This window comes from Lepidothrix coronata, unplaced genomic scaffold, assembly GCF_001604755.1.
Source record: "Lepidothrix coronata isolate B3197 unplaced genomic scaffold, Lepidothrix_coronata-1.0 Scaffold40, whole genome shotgun sequence".
Classification (NCBI taxonomy): domain Eukaryota; kingdom Metazoa; phylum Chordata; class Aves; order Passeriformes; family Pipridae; genus Lepidothrix; species Lepidothrix coronata.
This window is the reverse complement of record NW_016690220.1, coordinates 2,356,770-2,372,926: the sequence shown is the minus strand read 5'-3', so window position 1 is coordinate 2,372,926 and position 16,157 is coordinate 2,356,770. Positions and strand designations below refer to the sequence as shown.

The 16,157-nt window shown below is 35.4% G+C and overlaps 1 protein-coding gene across 1 annotated transcript in view; it reads right to left on the bottom strand.

Annotated features, from left to right (window-relative positions):
- The window catches only part of LOC108496486 (dynein heavy chain 5, axonemal-like), a 147,086-nt gene that overhangs the window by 75,794 nt on the left and 55,135 nt on the right, over positions 1 to 16,157 (bottom strand). Inside the window, exons 40-46 of the mRNA XM_017813239.1 lie at positions 13,673 to 13,807; positions 12,459 to 12,648; positions 9,635 to 9,852; positions 8,416 to 8,727; positions 3,280 to 3,369; positions 2,945 to 3,181; positions 2,260 to 2,427 (exon numbers count right to left, since the gene is read on the bottom strand). Of these exons, the coding sequence (XP_017668728.1) occupies positions 2,260 to 2,427; positions 2,945 to 3,181; positions 3,280 to 3,369; positions 8,416 to 8,727; positions 9,635 to 9,852; positions 12,459 to 12,648; positions 13,673 to 13,807 (1,350 nt within the window). The remainder of the gene's footprint in view (positions 1 to 2,259; positions 2,428 to 2,944; positions 3,182 to 3,279; positions 3,370 to 8,415; positions 8,728 to 9,634; positions 9,853 to 12,458; positions 12,649 to 13,672; positions 13,808 to 16,157) is intronic.

Here is a 16,157-nt window from a genome sequence, read left to right as displayed (position 1 = left end):
AGGACTTGTGACCCTGTGTACCCACACAGGAATAGTACACGAAGAACTTCAGCCCCGGTAAGAACTGTAACCCGTGGAAGGGACCCCATGTTGGAGGAGGAAACAATATGAGGACAAAGGAGAGGCAGAGTGGAGCTGTTATGTACTGACTGCAGCCCCCATTCCCCACCCCCTGCACTGCTCTGTGGGGAGGAGGTAGAGAATTAAGGGATGAAGGAGTTAAGGTGACCCTGGGAAGAAGAGGGGGGTTAGGAGAGGGTGTTTTTAGTATTCTCTTTGATTTTCACTGTCCAATTCAATTTTTAACTAGAAATAAATTTTAAAAGCATTTCCCAAGTCAAATGTTTTCCCCATGACAGTAATTGGTGAGTTGAGATCTCCCTGTCCTTACCTCATCCCCTGTGCTGCTGAAGAAGGGGAGGGAACCAGCAGCTGGGTGGAGGTGTTGCAGCTGGGCAAGGTCAACCCACTGCAACTAGGAATTCTCAAATATTCAAAAAGCATGCATCTGTTTTATTCATGATGGCATTTCAGAATGTTTACATGGCAACTGTAATATTGCATAAACGAGAACTATCTTTGAAAAAGAAGAGGTTGTCGAATGGGATTGTTCTTGTTAGTTAAACAATCAGAGAATTTTCAATTGTCTTATATCAGATTCATATTAAATTTTTGTTTTTTTGCAATTTGTGAATTAATAACACAGAGATTAAAGATCACAAATTAACATTCCATTATAAGTTCTTTTTTATTATTTATATTGGCAACATACTGAAGATTAATTCAGATTAATTCAGATTGCTACTTGAAGTATTCAATATTAAAATCCTTTTACTTTCTCATGAAACCCACTGCTTAATCTGGAAATTTTTTTTCCACAAGGTGTAGGAAAGTAAAATTCTACAGAAGGTGAAAGCAGAAGGGGAACAGTTGTGAATGCAGATAACACTCACTCCTAACCTTAAATGAGATCAAATGTCTTCTGACATTATGCTCTCTTGTGTAATGAACATACTTTGCTCTATAGCATAGACTCAGAGTAAGCAACTCCCAAGAATCAGCTCCAATTATTTTTAGGGACAGGAATGGCAGCTGAAGCCTGGAGGTTGCCAGTATCTGGACAAAATCCAGCATGCGGAATATCAAGACCACCACCCAGACCCCGCCTCTTCACTCTGCTAAAATAGTTCTCCAGCTGGTGCCAGGAACAGAAGTTGACATTACACCGGCATGCATGTTGGCATCGACAGCCAAGTTGAAAAAGTAGTATTAATGGCTGCTGGCATGGGTACAACTTGCTTTATGTCAGGGCTCAGAAAGCACATGGCTGGAGGGCATAAAATGGCTCCAGATTTTAAGAAAGCCAAAGGTCAGTTTAGGCCAATGTTTTTCAGCTATTTTCAATTTCAAGACCTCTGTGAATCCTCCAGTGAAGGTACAGATGCCTGCACGGCAAATTCAGCTGTCCCAACAGCAGATCAGTTTTATTTAGCTACCTCTTATTGATCAAAGAGTCTACAGACTCCCCTGGACAACAGAGACACCATGCTGAAAACTATTACACTCACATTTTTTCGAGTAAGGAATGCCAAGTTTGGTATGACATGTGAGTTTGTTCAGCCTTTCAATTACTTTTCTGTAGTAAATCATTAATATTTGTAAGTAACATATGTTTAACCTGCACTATTTTATAATACAGAAACATTTATTTGTTAATTTAATGATAATCCTGTTTTTTTTTTTCTAAAGAACATAATGACATTTTCAGTGAAGAAATTGAGAGAGCAGATAATAATAAATTTACCCTCTGAAAACCACCCTGAGTAAAGGAGTTCTTTCTCTTCAGTTTGGTTTGTGAAGAAAGACTGCAACAGAGGCGTACAAAAGATCAGTTCACATTTGGCACCACTGACAAAGCACAGGAAAATTAAAAATCTTCCAAGGATCAATATTTTCTTAGCAAAATCTCCAGTTTGACCTCTCAAAAGAAATGAAAGCACATGAAAGAGCATTTATCACATGACCTTGTGGCCACAGTTATCAAAGCTTAAAAGAAACCTTTATATTAAAATGTAGATACTTAGGGTTTTTTGCTTGTAGTCCATGTGAGTACTGGCAAAAGGCCTCAGTAAGAATGCTAGTATGTAATTTGAAGACAAATCAAACTACTCTTAGATTTCAATTTAACATTTATGCCAATGTCAATTATTGCAATGTTAACATACAAATATATTACATATGTTTTTCCATTCCACCTACCTTAATCATAACTGTTTTTGCGGTTCCCTGTTCCCCAATTAGCAGAACAGCTTTTCCTTGCCTCATGATAGTGTGCATTAGAAAGTCTGTTCGGACACTGTCTACGTTTGGAACTAGAATGGAAGTATATTCTGGTACTGAATCTTTAGGATAAATATATTCAGGGACCTGCATAAGAAAGAAATGCATAAATTTTGAGAATTTCTACCTGCCCAAGAATCACTTTGCATCAGAACACAAAATCAAATGTACTTGATAAAATTTACATTAGCAAAACTTTTCTTCCTGAAAGTCAAGCATCCATTTATAATCAATCAGTGCCTTCCCCAGCTTTTCTAAAAGGGTTTTAGACTAACAGGATATTTTCATTCCACTATTCTCTAGTACATGATAAAATGTTTTCGTTGCTAGGAGTTCTTTAACAGTAGGGCGATAGACAGTAGACAAAGCTAAGATCACTTCTGTTTCACTTCCAAAGCTATTTCAAATACATGTTTCTATTCTCTGCCTAAGATACTTATGGAGAAAAGAAAAACATATTTCAAAAAAGAAACTCTCAAACATTTGGTAGGATTAATCTTCCTAACCGAATTATGTAGGGTTTGAAACAATAAAATAACACGCCTCTTACCAAATACATTTTGTATACTCATTTAGAAAGCTTAGCATGTTGCAGCATACAAACCTTCTTTGACCAGTGCTCCCACTGGCCACAGGAATCGATACCAAATTCGAACATGGTTTCTTCTTCATTCACAGCTGGTAGTTCTTTCACTGCAGAGTGCTTCCGTAGGAACAGCTCCATTTTCAGCTTGTCATCTGGTTCCAAAAGAGCTCCGGCTGACCACATCACAGCGAAAATGAACAAGCGAGCAAGATGTTTCTCACTGAGCTGCTTCTCATCTCGGTCAGACAGTAAACCCTGCAAAGCACATGCAATATGTAACTACAGCCCTCCTTGAACAATGTCCCAGCACAAATAACAGAATCAGAGAAAGAAAAGCGGAATGCTGTATCTACCTGTAGGAGGTCAATAGCTTGTTTGATGTACATGCATTCTAAAATCGACATTTTTGGTGTCACAGCAGAAAAAACAAAATCCATCACATCCTGGAAAGAAAAAAAACATCATTCAACAATTCGTTTACCAGTTTCAATGGTATGATTTATATTTAGATTAAACCAATTTCTTAATTTTAAATATATTCTAAACTTTATCCCAAATAATATTTTTCCTCATTTCTGGGATTATAAATATTCAGACCTAGATCATGAATTTTTTAATAACAATAACATATTAGAAAAATAACTTTAAAGTAACACAGTCAGAACTATTCATATGAGATCCATACAGGAATTTCCTGACGACAACTTGAAGACTGCTTTTCAGTTACACCAGGGATCTCCACTGGAGATTTTAATCTACCATTGCCATTTTTGTAGTAGGAGGATAAAAGTACTAGAATTGCTGTAATGATATGTATATATATATATATATATACACATATATATATATAAAATCACAGAATCACAGAAGATGACAAGTTGGAAGGGACCTACAAGGATCATCGAATCCAATGCATAACTTCACCACTATAAATTTCTGTCTATCTGATCTGTTCTGACTGCATCATAATGTCTCTCTTGAAACCAATACTCTCATTTTCCTGTAGAATCCTGACAGGATCCAAAGGGAATTTTGGAATTCATTTTAATGGAACTTGACTTTCCTCATGTTTCTTCCTAGTGATGGCTACCATGCCTGCCTTTGTCAAGTGTTCTGAAACATCTTGAGCAAAGTTTCAAATTGATGTAAAGTTCTATCTGAGATTTTCAGTGCAGAATTGTTTTATAATATCAACTGCCATCCCTAATACAGACTGATATAAATTATAGCCTATTTGCACCTTCATTTAACAATCTTTAATATAATTCCCTCCTTATGGGTTCCATTTGCCTTCATAATCTTTGGAAATCAATGCTGCCTGCTCATTCTGAGAAGTGAAAATATGGGAGACAATAATTTTGGAGGAATTCCATTAATAGCTGTCATGTCCTGTAAGGGAGAAGGCTAAGACAACGAAGACTTTTGATCACCCAAAGATGTAAACAATTACCTAGATATTTTTTAAACATCACTGAGCTGTTTAACCACATACTCACCAGCTTTGTTTCAATTTTCAGTTTAATGTTTGCCGCTAAAGTTCTCTAAGGACTCTATGCTGATATTTATTGGCACAGAGACTGAATCAAGATTTTTACCCATCCTCCCGAGTTCCATCCCACTAGAATACCAAGTAACACACGTAACAAATATATATATTGTGATAAAAAACTCTCTTAAGCATCTTAATCTAGAGTAGGGCTCATGGATAAGTGGTCTAAAAAGACAATCTGAATGTGGGCATACACAGAATCATAGAATGGGTTGGCTTGTAATGGACCTTAAAGCTCATCTAGTTCCAGCACCCCACCATGGGCAGGGATACCACTCTATCAGCTTGCTTTTTTTGTTATTTCTTGTTGCCTAGCAAAAGTGCTTCCCCCTCTGTCTGATGTTGTTTGTGGGTTTCCCTCAAAAATTCCGTAAGAGTACAATAGGGTGCTCAGCTGAGTAACTGTGGGGGTTGTGGGTGCCACAAGGGAGTGCCCACAAGCAGTGTGGGAAATTGAAGTCTAAAGACTTCTAGAATTTGGACCTAAATCTCACTGAGATTCAGCTTCTTCATCTGTAAAATAGACTAGATGTCTCATAGGGCACCATAAATTGTTTAATAATTGATTTGACACACACAGAATAAAGATATTTCATGCATCAAAGTATTCTGTACTGTCAAGAGCCCAATTTTCACCAGAACTAGTTTTATGGTGCTTATGATTCCAGTGAGGTTTCTTATTCCAGTGAGGTAATTCTAATTGTTTCAATTTATGAAAAAAAAAAAATCAGTTCTACACACGCTAGTATGTTATTACTACTACAATTTTTAAAACAATACATGGCTGAAAAGAGGATGCAAGATCAAGACAGAAATTTGCATGGATTGTTGGGACAGAGGGACTGGAAAATGAATTGCATCGTGACAAATACACACGAATTGTGAAGAATTTGGATCAGGAATTTGCTATCCCTTACAATGAGATTGAAAAACGAAGTCAGATGCTAAAAGCTCATATGAAAAGGAGATCCTTTTCCACAGAGTACAATCGCTATGGAACTCAGTGGACTCTACAACACTCTTCAGGACACGATGCTAGCAACATACTCAAAGGGTTTAGACAAGCACAAGAAAAACCCAATAATCTAAAGTTATTAATATTTGCAACATTAATTTTAACATCAGCATTAAAATAATAAATTTAAGAAACTCTTTGGATTATATATTCACTTTTATGCTCCAGGGGCAATACCAGCCTTTACACAAATTGGATTAGTGTGAGATCTAATGTGGAGGGAGGAATTAGTCACATCTGAAACTTAAGTTCCTACTAGACTTTTTTTCATTTAAACAGTACGTAGACATGCTGAAACTTAAGTTACTCACATAGCATCCATCACTGGTTTGAGCTTAACACTTTACAGACAAACTTAGTAACACCACCCACGTAATTATTTTAATTATTTCAGTTCTTTGAAACTGTCTCAGAGAATTACTTCCATTAGCAAAGCAATTCTGTTGCTTACAGGTAGCAGCATCATTTACAAACAAGGAGGTGGCAATAGAGCTTCTAAATGTAAGAGAGTAGAGATTTTTACAGGGGAGTTTACTTGAAAGTATTGCTAAACAGGAAATGTTGCTGACAAGAAAAGGAGGGTGAAAATCCAACCCTTCAATCACTATTTTAAAAAAATCCTGTGGAAATACAAAAGGACTCTAAGATAATCTTAAATCAAAATAAGGTTGGGTTGGGGGGTTGTTTGGGGTAGAGGGTTTTGTCTTTTGTATTTTGGGTTGGGGTTATTTTTAATCTATCCTTGTCTTCAGACTACCTCCTGACCTTTTTTTTTTTATATATGTATAAAAACTGGTGACTTACAATGCAATTTATAACATACATAAAAAGAAAAATACATTCTTGCCACTGATTCACAACTATTATTCTCTAATTAGTTTCCTCCTCCATTACTGCTCCTTGCTGTACCTTTATTAACAATGATTTTATCTGACATTAAGACTTTCAGTGACAAATACTGTTTTGGTTATCATAAAAAATGAGAGCTGCTTGTAAGCAAATTGGAATTACTAGAGCGATTGTCTTACATCTATTTTGGTTGAATATAAATTGATTTCAAAAAGTCCCTATATGTCTACTTAAAGACTGAATCTCCTTGATTACTCCATTTCCATCTATAGCCTAATCTTCATTTTCTTCAAAAAATCAGATATTTGTAAGATATTTACACCCATTCTCTTCTTAATACTAGCATTAAATTCACCAAGGTCTATACTTGGGGTTTGGCTACCACTGCTGATGCACTATTTAAAAAATTTTCTTTTTAAATTTTATGATTTTTTATGGTTTGAATTTATTTTATCTTTTTTTACGTAGGAGAAAATAATAACTATAAAAAGATACATGTGAACACAAAAGTATTGTTACTCTCATCTGTAAAATCACTTTTATTGTTTCTATTATTTGAGAAGCAAAGACAGCACATTAAAAGTGAAAGAAAACTGCCAGCATGACAGCTTTCATTTACATTTTGATAGTTCTAAACACAGCCTTCAGCACTGAAGTAACTTCATATTTCACTGCATTTTCATATCTCAATCTAATAAAATACGTATTTTTCTGGACTTTATTGCTATTGCTTCAGGCTTGGGCATTTTAAATGTTGTTATTATGTTTTCAGAGCAAGTTGTAGCATAAAATATAGATAGAATTGTGGCAAAGAAGCAGTAAATTGACCTATATATACATTACTTTGGAAGCATATTTTAAAATTCATTATCAGAATTGTTTTTCTTGCTACTGCAGTAAATACTATGTCATATCATTATGTTTTGGAGATAGAACAAAATGAATAGCTTGTTAAACATTGTTTTTAAAGTAAATGGGCACTGAAATGAAAAATATTTGTAAGAAGACATTTGTTAACATTCAGGGCATTCCAAACCTATATCAATCATTGCTTTTATCATGATTTATTTCTGAAATGTCACTCAAAGTTCATTAAAAACTGCATATTTAAAATATTACAGGAGAAAACCCTGTGAAATCCAACACCAATTACACAAGTAAACTGGCAGGAGCAAGCTGATGGGAAACACAAGTATATGGGCAGTTGCATTTACTTTGCAGATGTTGAGGAAATCAGAAGATAAGAAAAGATAAGAACAGTGACAGAATTGCAAAGACATAACTATTTCTTTAGAAAGTTCCAAAGCAAAAATAAATATTTCAATGTAATTGGAAAAGTATACTATTGAGATTATGCTTCTATACCCACTATTGAGTGCAACCATCCATAATATTATGAAACTTTCTAATGATTCAGTAAGCCAAAGCCAAATGGAGGTGGAAAAACATTCAGAATTCTTGCTTTGGATCTACTGATTGAACACAATTTAGTCAGACAATGTATCAAAGAGATGCCATTTCAAAAATTTCCTTTGGAAGAGAAACATGGATAACAAAATCATAAGAGACAACTATAGTCACCTACGCTGAGCTTTGGAACAGCACAGAACAGCACATACACACTACCCCGGATTAATTCAAACTATAGCATGTCTTTTAAAAATAACTAAAGGACCAAATGCATTCCTGTTCTACCAGAGTAAATCTAGCTCAATTTCTTTCTGAATTTACTTCTTTATATTTAAAACAAACAAGTTTACACACTTCTTTTGTGTATTCTAACAAGAATTAAAATTACAAGCAAAGAGAATATCTGTTTTGCCAATATGCAATATAAAATAATCACAGGTTTAACAATTCTTTGCCAACTGAAGTACGCCAACAAAACAAAACATCCAAATTATTCATCTGTTTTAGTTTCAGTCATTTATTAACGTTAGAGATTATCTTCTCTCTTTTTTTTTTCATAAAAAAAGAGATGGAAATAATTGAAAAAGCACTTAGGAAGAAACAATGCTTCATTAAATAAAGAATAAGAAATGCAATTTTTTTCCCCCAAAGTTGTTAATTCAGTACCTGAAATACAGCATTAAAGCAATTCCATAGGACATCAGAGTACCTAACAGGTAGCGTTTGCAGCCAAGCCTTTAAAATAGGTTTCCAGTCCAACACTGAGGAACTCATGAAGACCATCCCGTTACGAGAAACTGTTGCAGGGGAAGCATTGTCGATGTTGTGAGGTTCAAAAATAATTTTGCAATTGGGGGACATCGGAATACGATCTCCATTGGCCAAAGTAAGGGTCTTATTATCATCCAGAACAGAGTTCAGATTTTCAATCCATATTGCATCAACAGGTCCATCCAAAACTATCCAGATATGCTCACCCTCAAAAAAAAAAAAAGGAGAGACACATACATGCAGCTTTACTGAATTGACCAAAAATACACATTTACTTAATATCAGAGAATGTACTCTTGGATATACATAATGAGTCATAATTTGGTGCTCAGCACAAAATGCAATTTTTACCATTTGTTCAGTGGTTCCTTTGTTGTCTTGTGTCACACAAAAAAAGGATATTAAAGAATAGTGAGAAAAACTGATTTGCACTGTACTAAGCACAAAGTTGTACCTTTCTTCTACAAAAGTACATCAGCCAGCCCAGCATCCATCTTGATGGATGAAAACATTTCCCATAAAATGCACTCACAGACACAGGCACAAAGTGAGTCCTTGTGGGATGTTACACGAGTATTTCATGTAAGGCTTCACATTTTCCAAGTGAGAACTAAGTGACTTCTCAGAAGATCTGAGCATAATCATGATTCCATGAAACATGATCTGCGGGTTTGATAGGAGAATTGGGAAATGCCTATATTGATTTCTTACAAAAGCCTCTTACATTCTGATATAACCAGTGAAATATAGTGGCAATGACATAAAACCAGAGAGGAGAAAATTAACTTTCCTGTCCTCACATCAAAACATGAACAGACTCTACTTTTGTGTTTGAATGGTAGGACTACCTGCTTACAGAAGGAAGCATATCCCTTAAAATCTTTTCCAAATTAATTCTGGAACCTCAAATGCTTGGGAAGCCTAGTGTTATCTGGCATATATATGTAATTTTGACTCTTGTGAACATTGAGTTCATTAGACACAAAGCAAAACTAACACTGCATATTCCCATTTGATTCAATAATGGAAGATCTCTCGATAAGTGACAGGTAATGAGACCTTATGGAAACAGTATTAAACGACTTTATTAACATCATGATACAATATCCATTACCTTCTTTGCTTTTAAAGTTTTTCTCCATAATGTGGAGAAAATACCATCTGTCCAGTCATTTGTAGCGACATCAAGGGTGCCAAACATCTGGGAAGCTGTGATTGCCTTTGGGTTCATTCTCATCTCTTTATGAGGAGCACCGCAATCTGTCATTGCTTTCATCAAAATATTAATGCATTTTGTCTTTCCTGCACCAGTTGGACCTAGAGTCATCATACCTTAAAACAATACAAACATGGTTTAAAATGAAATGTCAGTATGTCATGCTACTATTTAATGGTTCATCGCATCAATGATCTTGATTTTATTTTTACCAAAAGCCAATACAAAAGGATGTTTCTCACTCCAGTTAATGTTGATTGAAACAGAATTTGAAAATATTATTAAAAGGTCTCTATAACTGTCTGCTCTATTATGACAGGCAAGCCTATGTGGGTCTGTATCCTCCCTCAGGCAGTTCTTTTCCTTTTTCTAATGAGAAAACACAACGGTCTTTTGATGTTTGCATGCAATGACATTGACATGACTGGTGGCAAACAAAGCCAGTAATTTCTAAATATATTTAATGAGAATGGGTAACTTCCAATGATATACAAAATCGAGTGTATCTTTCTGAAGCAAAAGTAACAAAAATATGTACCTGCATCCATCCATGATGACATTTTAATACATCTTTCTTATGTAAAACCAGTTAGCAGCAACGACACTTAATTTCATCAGTGTATACTTACGTTCCCTGAGGAAAATGAATCATGTCTTCAACAATAAATTGAGCCTACAGTTGAACTTTTTTAGTTATGTTTTCTAAATCACCTATTTAAGACGCCCAGAATCCATCCAAAATCAGATGGGACATTCAAACTGAGAATTCTAAAGTCATTTAAGGGAGCTAGATAACTCCTATTAACCCTAAAGGCAACTGGACAACATAATCCTTAGTTGGCTTTGAAAATGTCTTCAACAAAGGTATCAACGGAACAATCCCAAAACCTAGTTACAAACCTAATCTAACACAATCCAGATTGCTTGATGTTTTCTCTAAAACTAAAGGTAGCTGGATGTTCTCCAAAACAATCTGACAACCCAGAAAATCATTTCCTCGTGCTATATGTTACATGTGGGGAAATCTAATACAAGTCCTTCAATGTTAATGGAATGGCCTTTCTGCTGGTTTCAATGGTATTTCAATCAAAATTGTTATGCCAAACAGATTTCAGGATCCATGCACTGAATCTCCATGCATACATGAGTGTGTGTGTGTACAAGCACTTCATGTGCACATACTGCCTCTATTTCAACTAAGAGAAGTCATACATTTTAGAGATTTTTTCCTTGATTTTTTGAAATCCCATGGCAACCTCTCCATAAATCCAAGCATCAATGAGTAGGACAAACGGAAGTCAGGAAAATAATCTTTTTCCCTTCATACAATAACTTCTGTCATAGAAAGGCCTGAGTATCCAACTGTTTGGTCGATTGGAACTACGTGACCTGGGAATAGTAGGGATGTGTAGAGAGAAGAGGCATCTAAGCAGAATGTCACAGTGGATCCTGAATATTTTTGAGGAATAGTGAATTTGTGGTGTCTCACAGATCAAACAGCTTCTTCTAACAAGAGGTACGTTTAATCATGACTGAAATCATTAAAATTTCTGTGGTTCTTAAATAGAAATAGTTGTTATGGTTTGATATAGAACACTGAATCCAGCTATCTGGATGTAAATTATTAATTCTGCACAGCACAAACCAGTTCTTTGGTCTAACCAATAATCTGAGTTAAAAGTTTGAGGCATTAAGGGCTCAGACTGTGCTATGTGAATGAGTATTTCCTTTTATTTGTTTTATTAGTTTAAGCTTACTATTCTTTCATTATGACATGATAGGGGAGAATAAGAAGGATGACAGTTTCATAAATCTTTGCTCCTTTAGTAACATTTCCTTTATATTTCCCCTTTTTATATTAAAAAGTCATTAGTTGTTAGAGGTTAGGGGCACAGGGGGCATTTCAAAGCTGGGATACTTTTTTTTCCACTCAGCTATGAATTGTAAACCTGGATTTACTACTNATACCCTTCCTAGGACAGGGTATCATTTTGTGCACTGTAAAAATGCATTTTCATAGAATCACAGAATGGTTGAGGCTGAAAGGAACCTCTGGAGCCTGTCTTGTCCAACTCCCCTGGTCCAGCAGGAGGCAGGCTTATTTCTCCTCAGTATAAAGGGCAAGAATCAATCACAAAGAAAACACTTGAACTTACATAGCTCTCACATCTTAATCACAGAATATTCTGAGTTGGAAGGGACCCACAAGGATCATTGAGTCCAGCTCTTAAGTTAATGACCCATACAGGGATCAAACCCACAACCCTGGTGTTCATTGTATCGCATGCATGGTAGAATCTATAAAAGTAAAGGTTTGAAAGGTGATCTTCTCAGCATTAAAATCTCACAGTAAGATTAAACTTGAGCTTCATGACTGAGCTCTGAGGGCAACAACTGTTTTCAGAACACTAAACAAAATCACTGTCTCTGGATTCTAATGTATACATTTTAACTTGTTCTGTAGAAATTTCAATCACTGAAGGCCACACTCCTATTTCCCACAAAAACGTAACACAACAAAGCTAAAATCTCACTATGTGTGCATTGCACACTAAAAAAAGGTCATAACTGCTTCGTGGCAAAATATCCACACAGGCTTTAAAAATACGCCTGTTCAATTTAAAAACAAATTTTTCATGAAACTAATCTGCATTCTGTAGCAGACAATATTAAAAAAAATATTGGTTTTATGCAGTCTCAAAACCTCATCTAGCATGCTAACCATGTCGGACTTGTTGAGTTTCATACAGCTGAATAAGTTTAAGTATCCATGGTGGATGATGAATAAGTCCTGCTTTCTCTGTCTGTTTTTGGATGGCTGACTGTAGTTCAGGATACCCAGCTTTATCCAGAGTAATTCCAGGGAATAGGTCATTAATGAGACTCATAAATAAAGGTTCATCTTCATCCACCTGTGAAGGACAAAGTAGGGGAAAATACATTATTTATTTATCAAAATTATTATTATAGCTGTAAACAATCTTAAAGAACATGCCATTAAAAAGAGGGCAGTAGAAAATATAATCTTTTCTAAAGAAAATATTATAATTATCCACAAGTTTTATGAAGTGAATTTCATACAATGCAATTACAAGTAGTAATTTCTATATTAAATACTTATAGTTTATAAAAATGTTAACACCTTAATATAGTTTTCTTCAATACACACACACACACATTTCTTCATTTGTTACATAAGTTTTCAAGATTTATTCCAATCACATTTTGCCTGAGAATTTTTATAATTTTTTCCTTCTGTAAATCACTGAAGCACTGCTATAGGTTTGAACACATGTACCACTGGACTGAATAGATGAACATCAGAAAAAGAGTAATTGACTCCATCACAAAACTGGCTCTCAAGGTAAATACGCAGGGTCTAGACATGCTATAACCTTTTAATTACAGCAATAAAAAGAAAGATGAATACTTTAAATAGTATTATTGAAAGACATTAGATTACACAAGTAGGCGTTAGCTGCTTCCAATTACCTCACTTACTGTAATTCTTAAGATGATCTGAAAAGGCAACAGACTCCCAAGAAATACATAAATTGAAATTCTGGATTAAGAAGGGTCTTTGATGGCATTATTAAAAGTTAATACAATGTATTCTTCCTTTCTCTCCTTAGAGCAGAAAGAATTAGAAACAAGAGCCAATTAGAGGATCAGGTAGGTCCCCTAGGGTCTGATGGTATTTCCACTGATTTTTTCAGCTAAAGCTTCTGCTGTGTTTTCCTCTCTTTAAAAGACAAATAATGCTCATATAGTAACTGTATTCTGATTCTCCACTCACTGATATATCATTGATCATATAAAACTGCAAAATAATGTATCCAACCGCTGAAGAAAAACAGCTTTTCAAAGTGCATAATAAATGCCCTTAAAAATGCAAACAAAATACTCTTTTGGGGAAAGTCACCAGTGTCACAGTACCAGTTTGGAGAGGTTCATGTCCCGCAGAACTCTCATCACAACAGTTTTCTCTGGCTCTTGGGGATTAGATCTTTTCACTGCTCCAAGTGTTCTTAAAACAGACAGGATATTTCTAAGCCCAAAGTCATAGTGAACCTTGAAAAAATACATAAACACAATTGGTACTATAAAGATCAAACACTTTAAAATCAAGAGAGGGTTAAAAACTAAATTAATTAAATAAATAAATGCTATTGAACTTTCAAATATGATGAAATTCACAGTTCTTAATCTTTTCAACTAGATCTCCAGTACTGTTGTTATCAAATCCTGCAGATATTTTCTAGTGTTGTATGTCTGTACCTACCAAGTGTCCTTTTTGGTGGTAGACTACCATTTTTACAAGTCACCTGTAACAGAGCTGCATCTTCTCGCATTTTGCTTAATTCATAAATCAAACCACATCTCCCCAGGCTGCCCTCTGCCTTCTGCTCATAAAGGGACTGTTGCTACCTTGATGTACTGTTCTGGGATTCATGACTAAAAGGGCCAATCTGTTGCTGATATTAAGAAATATACTGAAATTATTCAGATACAATTTGTTATATGTAAGTCTATCCTATACTGTTCTCAATGACTTTCTGCTCTGTGGAGGGTTTCCTAACAACTTGGTTCAGAACAGAAGGATTTACCTTCAACAGCCATGTGCATCCTAGAGGTGTATCTAACTAGCTTTGGACTTAGGGAGGTAAGGTCTGGACGATCTTCCCTTCCTCTACTGACACAGCTGAACATTTGTAGAGTCATACAAACATACTCAACTAATTTTAGCACTTGTACCTGAACATACAAGTCTTATTTAACATAGATTTGAAAACATATACAAATGTTCTGTAATGTATTTCCTCTTTGACCATTGATGTAAATCCTAGAAGGAAAGCTATCAGGATAAAGGTTTTAAATTATGAAGTCTCCACAACTGCCAGCTGCTCAGAAGACTAAGTGGTAAAGACAGACACGGAAGAAGATAATCAAGATATTATTGTATTTAGAGAATATCTGCTCCCTCTGATTGATCAAAAATGTTTTTGCGACCAAGAGTATAGACTCTTTTTTACACTATTGTGTGTTGATCTTATCCAGCCTCCAGACACCTACCCAGCTACTCTTTCACTTCCCCTGCTCAACAGAACAGAGGGAGAAAAGATAAAAAGAAAGCTCATGGGTCAATATGAAGGCAGAGATATCACTTACTAATTAACATCACAGACAAAATAGACTTGACTGGGGAAAAATAATTTAATTTATGGCCAACTAGGATATATTTGGATGGTGAGAAACAAAGACAAATTAAACCGGCATCTTTTGCGCAGACCCCACCTCTATTTTCCAGGCTGGCAAATTGGAACAATACATTGAGTAAATCCTAGAATTTTCAGCAAGGAATAACTTATTGATTAGGTTTATAGATGATACCTATCTGGTGAACTGGACCATAACTAGAGTTCAAAATTACTAGGAGAAATTCAATACATTATTTATGCATGATGCAATTAAATAAAGGCAAGTGCAAAATACTAAAGATGGAAACAACCAGCTGCACAAATAAAGAGTAACAACTCCTATTCACTGAGTGGAGAAACAAGTCAGGTGTAGAAAGCTTTGCAGAAAAATATCTGACATTGGACTGAAGCCACAATCTCCCCAATGACTTATCTACAATTATGGTAGGCAATAAAAATAGAAGTGTCCTTTTTAGAAGGGTTGAAATGATATTTCCACTGGAGTTGGCACTTCTACACTGTGCCCAAAAGCTGGATTCCACATTTGAAGATGAACCCTACTGAAGAGAAATCAGAAAAAAAATTAAAGTTTTCAGTTGAGTAGAAAACATGCTATATCAGGAAGAAGTAATACAAAATCTACTGTAGAAGTAGGAAAAGTGAATATGTAGGAAGAGTTATGATAAAATTCTTCAACATGCAAAAGATACCTGCAAAGAGGAAGACAGGAGGTGTAGTAAGGGAAAGAAATAATGCACTGCAATAGAGCAAGGGAGATTCAGGTTAACTTTTAGTGAAAACATTGCGACCATAATGAAAACAAAACTTTGGAACAGATTGCCTGGGAAACTGCAAGCTATCTGTCAATAGAAAATGTTAAGGAGAGTCACAACCATTTATATCAAATTATTTAATTATTATTTGTCCTCCAGAAAGGTAAATGAATGACCCCTCAGACCTCTGCCCAGCTTCATCTTCTATTATTCAATCAGATGCCAAGTTGCTACCAGCTGAAAAACTTAGGTATGAATATTCAGCCACGTACTGCCAGGAAATCTCATTTTCAGATGGAAACATTAATACAAACAGATTAACAACTTCATGTGATGTTTGGAAAGCATATTTTATGCTGATAACAAAGTCAGGTATCATTTGGTAAATGGTATGTCCTAATGAAATGTCCAGAATCATGACAAGGGCCGATAGATATTTTTTTCCCTTGC